The sequence below is a fragment of the Leucopleurus acutus genome, assembly GCF_964270905.1.
Source record: "Leucopleurus acutus genome assembly, chromosome: 8".
NCBI lineage: Eukaryota > Metazoa > Chordata > Mammalia > Artiodactyla > Delphinidae > Leucopleurus > Leucopleurus acutus.
The window spans coordinates 19646120-19660803 of record NC_139151.1 but is presented as its reverse complement, the minus strand read 5'-3'; the positions used below and the strand labels follow the sequence as shown (position 1 = coordinate 19660803).

At 45.6% G+C, this 14684-nt stretch overlaps 1 protein-coding gene across 1 annotated transcript in view; it reads left to right on the top strand.

Moving 5' to 3' along the window:
* Positions 1-13140, top strand: part of TTC12 (tetratricopeptide repeat domain 12) — a gene marked incomplete at its 3' end in the record, with an annotated part of 46508 nt that extends 33368 nt beyond the window's left edge. Inside the window, exons 15-21 of the mRNA XM_082844414.1 lie at positions 398-535; positions 993-1091; positions 1567-1635; positions 9438-9539; positions 10869-10968; positions 11822-12047; positions 13065-13140. Coding sequence (XP_082700540.1) covers positions 398-535; positions 993-1091; positions 1567-1635; positions 9438-9539; positions 10869-10968; positions 11822-12047; positions 13065-13140 — 810 coding nt within the window. The remainder of the gene's footprint in view (positions 1-397; positions 536-992; positions 1092-1566; positions 1636-9437; positions 9540-10868; positions 10969-11821; positions 12048-13064) is intronic.
* Between the last annotated feature and the right edge of the window lie 1544 nt (positions 13141-14684).

The following is a 14684-nucleotide window of genomic DNA, read 5'->3' as shown; positions in this document are numbered from 1 at the left end:
CTGGGAGTCCTCCAGGAGAGCGTGCTGTGACTAGACCTGTCCCCAGTGAGCCATAGAAGTTTCAGGGGACCTTAGAGGGCATACTGACACGCCAATATTTCACAGATGTGGAAATGGAAGGTCTGAGAAGGGACAGGACTTGTCCCAGTGCCCCCAGCTAGTTGATGGAGCGACTGGGATTAAGCCCCAGGCCTCCCTATTCCAGGCCAAGGTGATTTGGGGTCTCCCTCTCTGTGTGCCTCCTTCCTTTCTGCCAGCGTGACCCCACCGATGTCCCCATGTGGCATAACGCTATCTGGTTCCCAGACATTTTGGTGAGTGAGGGATGCCCCTAGACATTATTCTGGCATCATTTGCCTGCTCTCTGCAGATTCGCTTTCTCTTCATCCCCTTTTAGAGGAGAGATCCCAAGGTCACCAACACCTCAGCTCTCTGCCGGTGTATTGCCATTATGGGAAACCTCAGCGCTGAGGCTGCCACCCGAAGACAGATGTCTGCCTCTGAAGAATTCAGGGATGCCTGCTTGGGCCTCATGGTATTTCAGCTTTTCTAGTCAAAGTTGGTCTTTTACCTGCTTTGAGGGCATTGGCTTCTTCTTCATTATCTGGCTTTTCCAAAAATTCTGTTTGAGGGTGCTGGGGCCAGTGGCTTACCCCTTCTGTAACAGTAGGTTTCATGGGCAGCTGGCCTTACAGAGTCCTCCAGATCAAGTCTCTTCCACCCTGGAGATGTTCGAAGGGTTTTCTGTGGAGCTGGCTTGAGCACCCATTTCAACAGCTCCATCTGCAGTTTGAACCCAGGGCATACAACATATGACATGAGGCGCCACACACTCTGTGCTGTAAACCGGGCTCAGACCTTCCCACATCACTTAGGTTCATGACACTGACAATTTTAGGGAGTGTGAGTGATACTGAGACCATCGCCAAGGGGAACAGATGACCATGACAAGCTGCAGGAAGATCATTGATCACCTTGTTTTATTTCCAAAGGCCAAGTGTGAGGAGGATGTGGACCTGTTCAGAGAGGTCATGTATACCCTCCTGGGACTCATGATGAACTTGTGTCTTCAGTCCCCCTCTGTCTCTGAGGTACCGCATTCTTTTCTCCCTACCTTAACCCATTCTGTTGCAAAGAACTGTTCTCATTTCTGCAAAGAGGATAGAAGCACGGCAGTGCTTCTACACTGGCAATGGGAATGGGGAATGCTGGGCGGACACTCTGTCCCTGAGCTGCCGAGGGATGGATGAGTCGCTCTGTCAGGTATTGATTCTGAAAACCAGTTGAGCATCCAGGGTGCTGAGCATGGTGCTAGGTTCTGCGTTTACAAAGTCAAATGCGATGTGGTCCCTGCTCTCTAGGTGTCACCCTGTAGTTAGGGGAGTTGGACGTGGGAAGAAATGAGAGCGATAGAAGAAGATGTTGTGAAGGAAATGTGGACAGACGTGGTGGTGGCAAGAGGGAGGGAGTGGAGAATGGTCGGTTCTACTTGAGCGCTCAGAAGGAAGAGGCAGAGGACCATGACCAGGACAGGCAAACTCCTTCTCCTGCTCCTTGTTGCTGTAGGTTTGGGCCATGGAGGTGAGCCGGAAGTGCCTGTCTTTACTGAACAGCCAGGATGGAGGAATCCTCACAGTAAGCTTCTCCCAGGGAAATCCAGAAACAGCTTCCTTTGTTGTTCTCCTTTTGTTTTGTTTTGTTTTATTTTGAAGTCACCACACATTTCAGATTCTACTGATTCTCTGAGATATGAGGCAGATTATATACTCCTCAAAACAATGCCCATAGCACATAAATACCAAACTTGCCTATGGTTTCAGGGGATTTGGTGACACCCCCCACCAGTGCCCATCTGTGGAGGCCCTAGAGTCCAGGAACCCCAGTTAAGAATCCGTTTTCTGTAAACTGTGGCCCTTAACAGCTTATCCAAGGTAATCTGTCTGATTTGTCCTATATCAAGCCATCTCTGTGCAAATTGGACAGGCCAAATGATTTTATTTGGAATCTTTCTTCCATAGTCAAAAAAACCAGACACATATTTTGAAGCCAGTGATTCTGGAGGTTGTTTATGCATAATGGTTTTAGCCCCCTTGGAGATATATGCTGGAATGGCTTTCTTCTGTTTCTGCCATTTGGCAAAGAAAATTAAGAAGGCCTATGGTTAGCACAGTGTATCAGGAGGAGAATGTTGATATGATTCAAGAGGCTGTTTGCCATTATCCTGGGATGTGTTCTTCACTTGCATTAGGAATCACCCCAACTTTTATGCCTATTAGGTCAGGGCCCTAAACCTAGAGAAACAATTGGTGTCACATCCAGGGCAGGTCTGGGAAACCAGCCCTTCAAGGATCACAGCCTGGGCACAAGCCTCTTAGATAGCCTCATCCACCAGAGGGCAGACAGCAGAAGCAAGAAGAACTACAGTTCTGCAGCCTGTGGAATGAAAACCACATTCACAGAAAGATAAACAAAATGAAAAGTCAGAGGACTATGTACCAGATGAAGGAACGAAATGAAACCCCAGAAAAACAACTAAATGTAGTGGAGATAGGCAACCTTCCAGAAAACGAATTCAGAATGATGATAGTGAGGATGATCCAGGACCTTGCAAAAAGAATGGAGGCAAAGATCAAGAAGATGCAAGAAATGTTAAACAAAGACCTAGAAGAATTAAGGAACAAACACCAGAAGAATTAAAGAACAAACAGAGATGAACAATACAATAACTGAAATGAAAACTACACTAGAAGGAATCAATAGCAGAATAACCGAGGCAGAAGAACAGATAAGTGACCTGGAAGACAGAACAGTGGAATTCACTGCCATGGAACAAAATAAAGGAAAAAGAATGAAAAGAAATGAAGACATCCTAAGAGACCTCTGGGACAGCATTCAATGCACCAACATTCGCATTATAGGGGTCCCAGAAGGAGAAGAGAGAGAGAAAGGACCCGAGAAAATATTTGAAGAGTTTATAGTCGAAAACTTCCCTAACATGGGAAAGGAAATAGCCACCCAAGTCCAGGAAGCGCAGAGAGTCTCATACAAGATAAACCTAAGGAGAAACACATCGAGACACATAGTAATCAAATTGACAAAAATTAAAGGCAAAGAGAAACTATTGAAAGCAACAAGGGAAACATGACAAATAACATACAAGGGAACTCCCATAAGATTAACAGCTGATTTCTCAGCAGAAACTCTACAGCCAGAAGGGAGTGGCATGATATACTTAAAGTGATGAAAAGGAAGAACCTAGAACCAAGATTACCCGGCAAGGATCTCATTCAGATTCGATGGAGAAATCAAAAGCTTCACAGACAAGCAAAAGCTAAGAGAATTCAGCACCGCCAAACCAGCTCTACAACAAATGCTAAAGGAACTTCTCGAAGTGGGAAACACAAGAGAAAAAAAGGACCTACAAAAAAAACCCCATAACAATTAAGAAAATGGTAATAGGAACATACATATAGATAATTACCTTAAACGTGAATGGATTAAATGCTCCAACCAAGAGACACAGGCTCGCTGAATGGATACAAAAACAAGAGCCATATATATGCTGTCTACAAGAGACCCACTTCAGACCTAGGGACACATACAGACTGAAAGTGAGGGGATGGAAAAATATATTCCATGCAGATGGAAATCAAAAGAAAGCTGCAGTAGCAATACTCATATCAGATAAAATAGAATTTCAAATAAAGAATGTTACAAGAGACAAGGAAGGACACTACATAATGATCAAGGGATCAATCCGAGAAGAAGATATAACAATTATAAATATATGTGCACCCAACTTAGGAGAACCTCAATACATAAAGCAACTGCTAACAGCTATAAAAGAGGAAATCGACAGTAACACAGTAATAGTGGGGGACATTAACACCCTACTTACACCAATGGACAGATCATCCAGACAGAAAATTAATAAGGAAACACAGTTTTAAATGACACAATAGACCAGATACGTTTAATTAATATTTATAGGACATTCCATCCAAAAACAGCAGATTACACTTTCTTCTCAAGTGCACACAGAACATTCTCCAGGATAGATCACATCTTGGGTCACAAATCAAGCCTTGGTAAATTTAAGAAAATTGAAATCACATCAAGCATCTTTTCCAACCACAATGCTATGAGATTAGAAATCAGTTACAGCGAAAGAAACATAAAAAACACAAACACATAGATGCTGAAAAATATGTTACTACATACCAAGAGATCACTGAAGAAATCAAAGAGGAAATAAAAAAATACCTAGAGACAAATTACAATGAAAACACAATAATCCAAAACCTATGGGATGCAGCAAAAGCAGTTCTAAGAGGGAAGTTTATAGCAATACAATGCTACCTCAAGAAACGTCTCAAGTAAACAATCTAACTTTACACCTAAAGGAACTAGAGAAAGAAGAACAAAACCCAAAGTTAGTAGAAGGAAAGAAATCATAAAGATCAGAGCAGAAATAAATGAAATAGAAACAAAGAAAACAATAGCAAAGATCAATAAAACTAAAAGCTGGTTCTTTGAGAAGATAAACAAAATTGATAAACCTTTAGCCAGACTCATCAAGAAAAAGAGGGAGAGGACTCAAATCAATAAAATTAGAAATGAAAAAAGGAGAAATTACAGCAGACACCGCAGAAATACAAAGCATCCTAAGAGACTACTACAAGCCACTCTATGCCAATAAAATGGACAACCTGGAAGAAATGGGCAAATTATTAGAAAAGTATAACCTTCCAAGACTGAACCAGGAAGAAATAGTAAATATGAACAGACCAATCACAAGTAATGAAATTGAAACTGTGATTAAAAATCTTCCAACAAACAGAAGTCCAGGACCAGATGGCTTCACAGGTGAATTCTATCAAACATTTAGAGAAGAGCTAACACCCATCCTTCTCAAACTCTTCCAAAATATAGTAGAGGGAGGAACACTCCCAAACTCATTCTACAAGGCAACCATCACCCTGATACTAAAACCAGACAGAGATACTACATAAAAAGAAAATTACAGACCGGTATCACTGATGAATATAGATGCAAAAATCCTCAACAAAATGCTGGCAAACGGAATCTAACAACACATTTAAAGGATCGTAACACCATGATCAAGAGGGATTTATCCCAGGGATGCAAGGATTCTTCAATATACGCAAATCAATCAATGTGATACACCATATTAACAAACTGAAGAATAAAAACCATATGATCATCTCAGAAAAAGCTTTTGACAAAATTCAACACCCATTTATGATAAAAACTCTCCAGAAAGTGGGCATAGAGGGAACCTACCTCAAAACAATAAAAGCCATATAAGACAAACCCACAGCAAACATCATTCTCAATGATGAAAAAGTGAAAGCATTTCCTCTAAGATCAGGAACAAGGCAAGGATGTCCACTCTCACCACTATTATTCAACATAGTTTTGGAAGTCCTAGCCACAGCTATCAGAGAAGAAAAAGAAATAAAAGGAATACAAATTGGAAAACAAGAAGAAAAACTGTCACTGTTTGCTGGTGACATGATACTATACATAAAGAATCCTAAAGATGCCACCAGGAAACTACTAGAGCTAATCAATGAATTTGGTAAAGTTGCAGGATACAAAATTAATGCACAGAAATCTCTTGCATTCCTATACACTAATGATGAAAAATCTGAAAGAGAAATTAAGGAAACAATCCCATTCACCACTGCAACAAAAAGAATAAAATACCTAGGAATAAACCTTCCTAAGGAGGTAAAAGACCTGTACTCAGAACACTATAAGACACTGATGAAATAAATCAAAGATGACACAAACAGATGGAGAGATATACCATATTCTTGGATTGGAAGAATCAATATTTTGAAAATGACTATACTACCCAAAGCAATCTACAGATTCAATGCAATCCCTGTCAAATTACCAGTGGCATTTTTTACAGAACTAGAGCAAAAAATCTTAAAATTTGTATGGAGACACAAAAGACCCTGAGTAGCCAAAGCAGTCTTGAGGGAAAAAAATGGAGCTGGAGGAATCAGACTCCATGACTTCAGATTATACTACAGAGCTACAGTAGTCAAGACAATATGGTACCGGCACAGAAACAGAAATATAGATCAATGGAACAGGATAGGAAGTCCAGAGATAAACCCATGTACCTATGGTCACCTAATTTATGACAAAGGAGGCAAGAATATACAGTGGAAAAAAGACAGTCTCTTCAATAAGTGGTGTTGGCAAAACTGGACAGCAACATGTAAAAGAAGGAAATTAGAAGACTCCCTAACACCCTACACAAAAATAAACTTAAAATGGATTAAAGACGTAAATGTAAGACCGGACACTATAAAACTCTTAGAGGAAAACACAGGAAGAACACTCTTTGACCTAAATCACAGCAAGATCTTTTTTGAACCACCTCCTAGAGTCATGGAAATAAAAACAAAAATAAACAAATGAGACCTAATAGGACCTAATAAAAGCTTTTGCACATCAAAGGAAACTATAAACAAAACGAAAAGACAGCCCTCAGAATGGGAGAAAATATTTGCAAACGAATCAACAGACAAAGGATTAATCTCAAAAAAAAAATATCAACAGCTCATGCAGCTCAATATTAAACAAACAACCCAATCAACAAATGGGCAGAAGACCTAAATGGACATTTCTCCAAAGAAGACATACAGATGGCCAAGAAGCACATGAAAAGCTGCTCAACATCACTAATTATTAGAGAAATGCAAATCAAAACTACGAGGCATCACCTCACACTGGTTAGAATGGGCATCATCAGAAAATCTACAAACAACAAATGCTGGAGAGGGTGTGGAGAAAAGGGAACCTCTTGCACTGTTGGTAGAATTGTAAATTGATACAGCCACTATGAGAACAGTATGGAGGTTCCTTAAAAAACTAAAAATAGAACTACCATATGACCCAGCAATCCCACTACTGGGCATATACCCTGAGAAAACCATAATTCAAAAAGACACCCCAATGTTCATTGCAGCACTATTTACAATAGCCAGGTCATGGAAACAACCTAAATGCCCATCGAGAGATGAATGGATAAAGGAGATGTGGTACATATATACAATGGAATATTACTCAGCCGTAAAACGGGACGAAATTGGGTCATTTGTAGAGACGTGGATGGATCTAGAGACTGTCATACAGAGTGAAGTAAGTCAGAAAGAGAAAAACAAATATCGTATATTAACGCATATATGTGGAATCTAGAAAAATGGTACAGGTGAACCGGTTTGCAAGGCTGAAATTGAGACACAGATGTAGAGAACAAACATATGGACACCAAGGGGGGGACGTGAAGGGGTATGGTGGTGGGCTGAACTGGGAAATTGGGATTGACGTATATACACTAATATGTATAAAATAGATAACTAATGAGAACCTGCTGTATTAAACTTTTTTTTTTGAAAAAAATAAAAAAGGATCATAGCCGGGGGACTGGTTCCCGGGTTGTAAAAACCTTCCAAGTAGACCCAGCATATCCTGTTTGTGGCCAGGAAGCCCACAGCTTCTCTGAAGTCAATCCAGACTTACAGGGCAAAGCTGTTTAACCTGGGCTCCAGGAAGATGTGGTAGGTCTTCAGGTTCCCTGGAATCCCCAGCAATTGTATAGAAAACTCTGAGTGTATGTGCATTTTCATGGGACTGGAGAGCACCACGGCTTTCATCAGATCCTCAAAAATGATACACGACCCCAAAAGTGGTAAGCACCAGTGTTCTTGGGTACTTGGGATTTTCTGGCTGCTGGGTCTAAAGCTGGGCCTGCACTAGTTCCACACTGGCCCTCCAAGGACTCTGGGGTAGATGTCCCCAGGACTCTGCTTGGCCACAGCTAGGTGGGTGCTCACAGCTTGTTGAGCAGGACAGTAGCCTTAGCAGGGAACCCGGTCCTTTAATACTGTGCTCTCTCTACTGCCTTGGGCCTGAAAAGAGAGCTGTACTGTCAGCTGTAGTCACATCCTAGCCCTGGTAGGAAGCAGATTAGGGAAACAAGATAGGTGATATGATAATACACAGGTTTGTCCATTCTTGCTCTGGAGACTTCATTAAAATGAGACTAAAGACATTAGGGGGAAAAAAGGCAGAAACGCACACTGACAAAGTGAACAGGCAAGAGGTCACCAAAGGGTAAGTTATTTTAGCTAGTTTCTGGAAGATGGAGAACAGCTGCCAGACTGGTAATTAATGCGGCAGGGCTAAAGAAGCCTTCGTGTAGAGGACAGACGAGGGGAGCCCAGCTGGGGGGTAGCGGGTCTGTCTTGCAGCTCCATGGAGAAGATCGAGAATTCAAACCGCCAGCTACAGCAGAGGACAGAAGTAAGAGATGGGGGGACTGCATCTGGCAGCCAGGCATCTATTCCTCAGGCATAGAATGAGCCATTTTTTCCTAAAGGAATTGAAAGACCAGAGAAAAAAGTTTTGCTTTCTAGTATTTGAGAGTGCCACCTCTCCACCTGTCAGTGGATAAACTTCCCATAAACATAGTGTACCGAAACATACTGCTTTTTTCATAAATGTGACTGGAGAGCTAAGGGTAGATCTCACCAGGCATATCAGGAAAGCCATTCGAATAAATAGACAAAGCAAGGTAAGCAGAAAATTTTACTCTCAAAAAAGAGAGATGAAGTAGAAAACAGAAGAAAAAATAACCATCACTCGTGTCTTCAGAAAGATTCAAGATAGTGTTATGGCCATAAAATGGTAACAGAACTATTCTTTTAAAAATCAGAACTGGAAAATAAAATCAGTGAAGTCTCCCAGAAAATAGAATAAAAAGACAAAGGTTTAGAAAAGATAAAGGAAAAGCTAAAAGTCCCAGAGGATCCATCCAGGAAGTCCACCATCTAATAAGGACCCTGTTGATATCAGAGCCCCACGGGTGATACAGGGCAGGACTTTCTTGCCAAGGGTTGAACGCTGGTCCTGTGTGAAGCTGGAATAAGCTGGGCCTCTGTGCACCCGGGGGCAATGTTGGCGGCCCTTAGAATTGCCTACCCAGCAGCTTTATTATAAAGGACAGTACTTGACTTGCTATCAATTCCTTGGCCATCGTATTTTTAAAGTCAAGGTATTATTTTGCATCTAATATTAATGATTGTTTTTGCCTCATCAAACTACTCGTTGACTTTAAAAGGTCATCAGCATTTTAAGAAAAAAATTTCTATTGAGGTATAGTGGGTGTACAATGTTATATATTTCAGGTGTCCAACACAGTGATTCACAATTTTTAAAGGTTATGCTCCATGTATAGTTACGATAAAATATTGGCTATATTCCCTATGCTGTACAGTATATCCTTGTAGCTAATTTATTGTATACAAGGTAGTTTGTGGCCTTAACCCCCTACCCCTTTCTTGCCCCTTCCCACTTAGGAACGTTTAATCAGCCTTTCTTTCTGCTTCACTCAGAGAGCTGCTGGCGTTCTTAGCCGCACCCTTGTTTCCTCTCCGAAAATTGTTGAGGAGGCCCTCAGAGCGGGAGTGGTGAAGAAAATGGTTAAATTCCTGAAGGTAAAATAACTTCATTGGTTACACCCTCCTGAATTTCTGGGAGTGTCATATTTTATTTGGGGAACAGAACTAAGGAGGGCTTTGTTCAGTTAAGGTTCTTCTATTTCCCCCCTGCTAGCTTCTAACCTTCTCGAATGGAGATTCCCTTCTGCCTGTCCACCCAGACTCTGCTCTGACCAGCAGTGTAAGATTGTTGAACAAATACTTGTTCATTAGATGCACCCGTAAAAGCTGCTTACCACTTAAGCCTCACTTTAAAAACGTATGGCCTCTGTCCTCGAAAAAGATGGTCTGAGTGGCTTCAACAAGGTTTCTCAGGTCCCGGTTTTGTTCATGGTTTCCTGCTCGTGACGCTTTATCCAGTTACCTGGAGAAGGTTGGAGATAACTCCATTTATGAGATATGTAGGCTGCAGAGTAACCGTGTGGCTTTGAAAAGGATGTTCAGATTTTCCCCGCAATATGAGTGCAGTGAATCTATGTGAGTTAGTACGAGAGTTAACTAGATTCTCCTGACGGGGGAGGTGAGTTACTAGGTCGCATCCCTGGGTCCCGCCAGCGATGCATGTGCCCGGTGAGGTTCACTACCCCACGTTACTGTGGTGACCCCATGGGAGACTTCCTCATAAAACCCAGGCTGAGTGGCACCAGGAGGCGTGCTCTGTCGGGGGGCTGCTTCTGGGGCGGGGGCGATACTGAGGGGCAGCGTGGTGGGTGTGAGTTTAGGCAGCCACGTGGATGATGACCGTCATTCACTCTGTATAACCCTTGCACACCCACCGGAGCCTGCTGGTTGCATGCACACACATGTGCATTATGCATGCCTTCACACACACATCATTTTAAAGACCCCACATAGGGTGATTTTAAGGGTTATGATTCGACAGTTGTCACCTCTTAAAATAATCTAGGTTCGTAATGTTCTCCATGCAGACCTGTCAGCCTGACAGCCTTCTCAAGCCAACCCTCATTCTCAAATGGTGAAATGACACGGGAGGGCCTTTTCCTCCCTTTTTGGTACATCTGCCAGTCGACAGCACCATTCTGTTCTCAGCCACTCACTCCTAAGCCTTCCACAGGTAATTACTCAGGTGTACATGACAGGCCTACATTCATAGCGGGAGTGAGGGCCACGTTAGGGAGGATGTGAGTGACACTGCATCCCAACAGGGACCAGGCCCACTCGCCAGGAAGCACACGCTATTGTCAGCAGAGCTCTGGCTCAGAAGTCTAGGAAGCCACGAGCACAATCACAGCTGCTCACTGTGGTTTCTGGCCGAGAGCAACCATGGCATTGATTTTCTTTTCCTAATTTCACTCTGAAATCTAGGCAGGAGGCCAGACTGCGTCACGTTATGCGGTAAAGATACTCGCCATCTGCACTAATAGTTATCACAAAGCACGAGAAGAGCTGATAAGACTGGATAAAAGTAAGTGATAGTTTCTTTAAGTGGAGCCTACATTAACCCAGAGGTTAATCAAGCCATGAAGCTGCAAAGGGAACTGCCGGTGAGGAGGGAGGAAAGACTGAGGATGATGCGTCACCCCCGCCCCGGACTCAGGCAGTGTGTATGAAGATGACGTCACCTCACCTCCAGCTCTGAAAGCTCTTAATTAGCATTCGGCCGCAGGTACCACATCCTTGCTGGAAGACTCAGCTGGGAAACAGCTCAAAGATAACAGAATCAAAGCTGGGAGCTACCTCCCCACTCCAAGTAAACTGGGATTGTTTGTAAAGCATTCTGCTTAGACTGACCTAACACGGGTCCTCTTCCTTCCCAGGGGAAACACCTTAGTGACCAAGGAGAATGGGAGAGGCTGAGCCTGTCTTTAGTCTAGTCACTGCCCTGTCATGCGGGGCAGGGGTCCTGCTAACGCTCTCCTTACCACCTCCTCTGGGCCGCACAGGCGTGAACGGGGTTCCCCACTGAGTGGGGGGCAGGAACCTTTCCTGTAGAACCTGTTCCTGGCCCCGTAGGTACAGGGTGCCAGCCCATGGCCTCCCACTCAGGTGGGGGCTGTCGGGTGGAGCTGAGAGCTTCAGATTGGGGATGTAGAGAGAACAGACCTGTCTGATGCATAGCCTGCATTCCCGGGACAACTGAGTCCTGCCAGGCTCTGCCCCGGGCTCCTGAGGTCCCTCAGAGACACAGCCAGGAGCCAGAGAGCTTCAGAGCACTCAGTAGGGATTTGCCGAGTAAGTGACGTGTCCATCCACTGCCACCTCCCTGTGCCCCCCATGTTCCACTGCCAGCCTCCTGCTTGTTCTCCTCCACCCTGTAGAGCTCGGTGTCCTGATGCAGCTGCTGGGCTCGGAGGATGAGATTCTGGTGGGCAACGCCACCCTCTGCCTGGGGAACTGCATGGAGGTGCCGCACGTGGCCTCGTCCCTGCTGACCACGGACATCGTGCTGGTCTTGCTGAAGCTCGCGGGCGGCGATGCTCAGAAGACGGCCGTGCAGCTGAACGCGGGCATCGCCCTGGGGAAGCTGTGCACGGCTGAGCCCAGGTGCACGGCGCGGCAGGGAGCCCAGCTGCTTCTGTGGAGGGTGCCCCCCACCCCCAGGGCACTGGGGAGAGCTCAGGCTGCAGCCGGAGAGGGAACCTGGTTATGGGACAGGGATCTTTCCGGGCACCGACGGCCGTCGTCTTCTGTCTGCTCCATTCCCGCAGTCTCCTCCAGCCACTCCTCTCTCCACCCCGCCTCCCTCGCACACCATCTCCCCTTCTCTCTGTCTCCTTTCTCTCTCCTCTGCTCTCCAGAAACAGACCTCCCCGACTTCATTTTTTTTTTTTTTTTTTTTTTTGCTTGGGACCTAAGCGTATGGGAGAATGTCCTGTAGGGTAAATTCTTACGCTGGAGAAAACAGACGAGGTTGGGGAGCGGCATGATTAAGACCACCCAACAGGCTTGGACAGGAGCCTGCGCTTGATCTGGGTATCGTGCCTCTCTCAGCCCAGGCTTCTGCCCCGCTCTGCCCCGATCTGAGGCGCTGGAACGCCTGGTCCTCACGTTCCTGGAAGGTGCCCACCTGTGGCTGAGCGTGGTGCCCTGGCACAGGAGGGGGCGCCTTCCATGGTGGGGAGGGCCTCTGGCCTGCCTGATTCCTTCTCGCACAGGCTCCCCCTCCCACACCTCCTCTGAACGAGAGGGTGGGCCTGGATGACGTCTACGGTCTTTTCGAGTTCTGTCTGATTGTTCAAATGGAAGGAATGGATAAAATCTTTCTTCTACAGAAAGCAAAGCACATCAGCTAGGATGGGCTCGCTGTGGCAACCTGCTGGGGAGCTCCCAAGAGCAGGTCCCGCAGGTCCCTGTCACATCTGCCACTCACACGGCGATGTCGCCGTGTTTTGTGGGCTTCCTGAGGGTCTCCCCACTTTGATCTTTAGGGCTCCCCAGGGCAACAGCTGCTGCCCTGTCCTGATTTCCCAGCCGGCTTCTGCCTGAGGGGGGATGCCTCTGGGGGCCAGGTGTCTGCACCCCGGCATTTATGTCCTGGAGTTTGTGTTCTGATTATGACAGGTTTGCTGCTGTACTGAGAGAGCTTCACGGGATGGAGATTCTCAACTCTACCATGAAATACATGGACAATTCTTGAGAGACGTGGCGTCCGTGTGAGCCCTGGCTTGCTCCCGTGCCAATAAAGACTTTCTGAATATCCACTCCAGACCTGAATACTGATCTTCAGAGTGCTCGCCTGTTGGTTTCACTGGTCACAAGACTTCCCCAGACTCTCTGGGAAGCAGGGGTTCTAGATAGGAACTAGGTTCCGCCTAACGCCCCACCTGCCCCTCTTGCTGTTTTCTGCTGGCAACGCGCTAGAAGCATCTGGTTTCTCAGGAGCGGCGTTTTGGCCTCTGTTTTCCAGCTCTGAAGTGCCAAGACACAACTGCAGCCATGTCCGCGTGGTGAGCCTCCTCAGGCCTGGCTGTGGCGCACGGTCTTGCATTCAGTGGGTTGAGTGGTGGGTGTGGCTCCCCAGCAGGGAGTTCTGTAGGGTCCAGGGGAGTCAGTCCTGGAAGCATCACCCACTGCCTTCCTCCGCCCCATGCAAGGATGCTGTGACCCCCCCTTCCCTTAAATTGTCTTCTGCTTCCAGTGCCAGAGCAGGGGGGGATCTGTTTCTGTCCTGAACTCTCACAGATACAGACATAATCTATTTCTCTAACCCACCTTGCTCTTCCACCCCACCCCCGAAAGGCACTGCTCCCTTGCAGTTGCCCTCAGTCCACTCTGAAACTGACAGGGTCTCCTTTGGACCCCAAGTCCCTAAGCAAAAAGTCCAATAAGTGCCACCACTCTTCCACTTCTCAGTACCATCACTTGACTGTTTTAGGGTAGGAGGCAGGACCTGCACGGTAGAGTGAATGCCAAGTGTCCCAGACCAAAGTTCCCAAGGCCTGTGGTCCTACTTACCCTGCTACCTGGCAGCTGTGTGACTTTGGGCAAGACACTCAACCTCTCTGAGCTTTGGTTGCTGCTTTTGGAAAAGCTAGAGTAATACCTGTCCAACCTATCTCCAACATTACTGTGAAGATTGAATGAAGTTTTGGAGGTAAAGCCACGAGGAACTGCAAAATGCTACACAAATATGAGAGATTTCTAGGCTCCATCTTGAGATTGAGGGGGTTGACTTTGATGTCATCTGAGTTAAATTTAAGGCGGCTGGGAAAAGGTAAGCACACGTCCTTTAAGGAATCAGAACTGGATGTTTTTGGACCATGTAAGAAAGGAAATCCTCTTCCTGAGAGATTTTTTTCAACAAATGGGTCTTCGCAAGTGTGATAGCCCTTGGAAACCAAGAGAGAGAATTGTCACTTTGTGGGACTGGAAGGAAATCAGTAGCCCTGAGAGTCTCACTGTGGGATCAGGCTCACTGGAGTAGTCTGTGTTGGTGCCCTACGGTCCCTGGGTGGCAGGCAAGTGACAGGCCACATTAGAGAGGCTGGGACTTGCCCACTCAGTCCCACCATGCAAACAAACACACTTCAAGAGGCTACTGAATTGCAGAGGGAGATGGCTTGGTGCTAACTAGAGCACAGAGAAGAAAATTAGAGGCTGCAAAATTTGCTGGTTTTGGAGAGATTCAGTGGAGCTTTAAAAATGGAAAAGCCTGCCTGTGTACGTAGCCAGCAGGCTTGT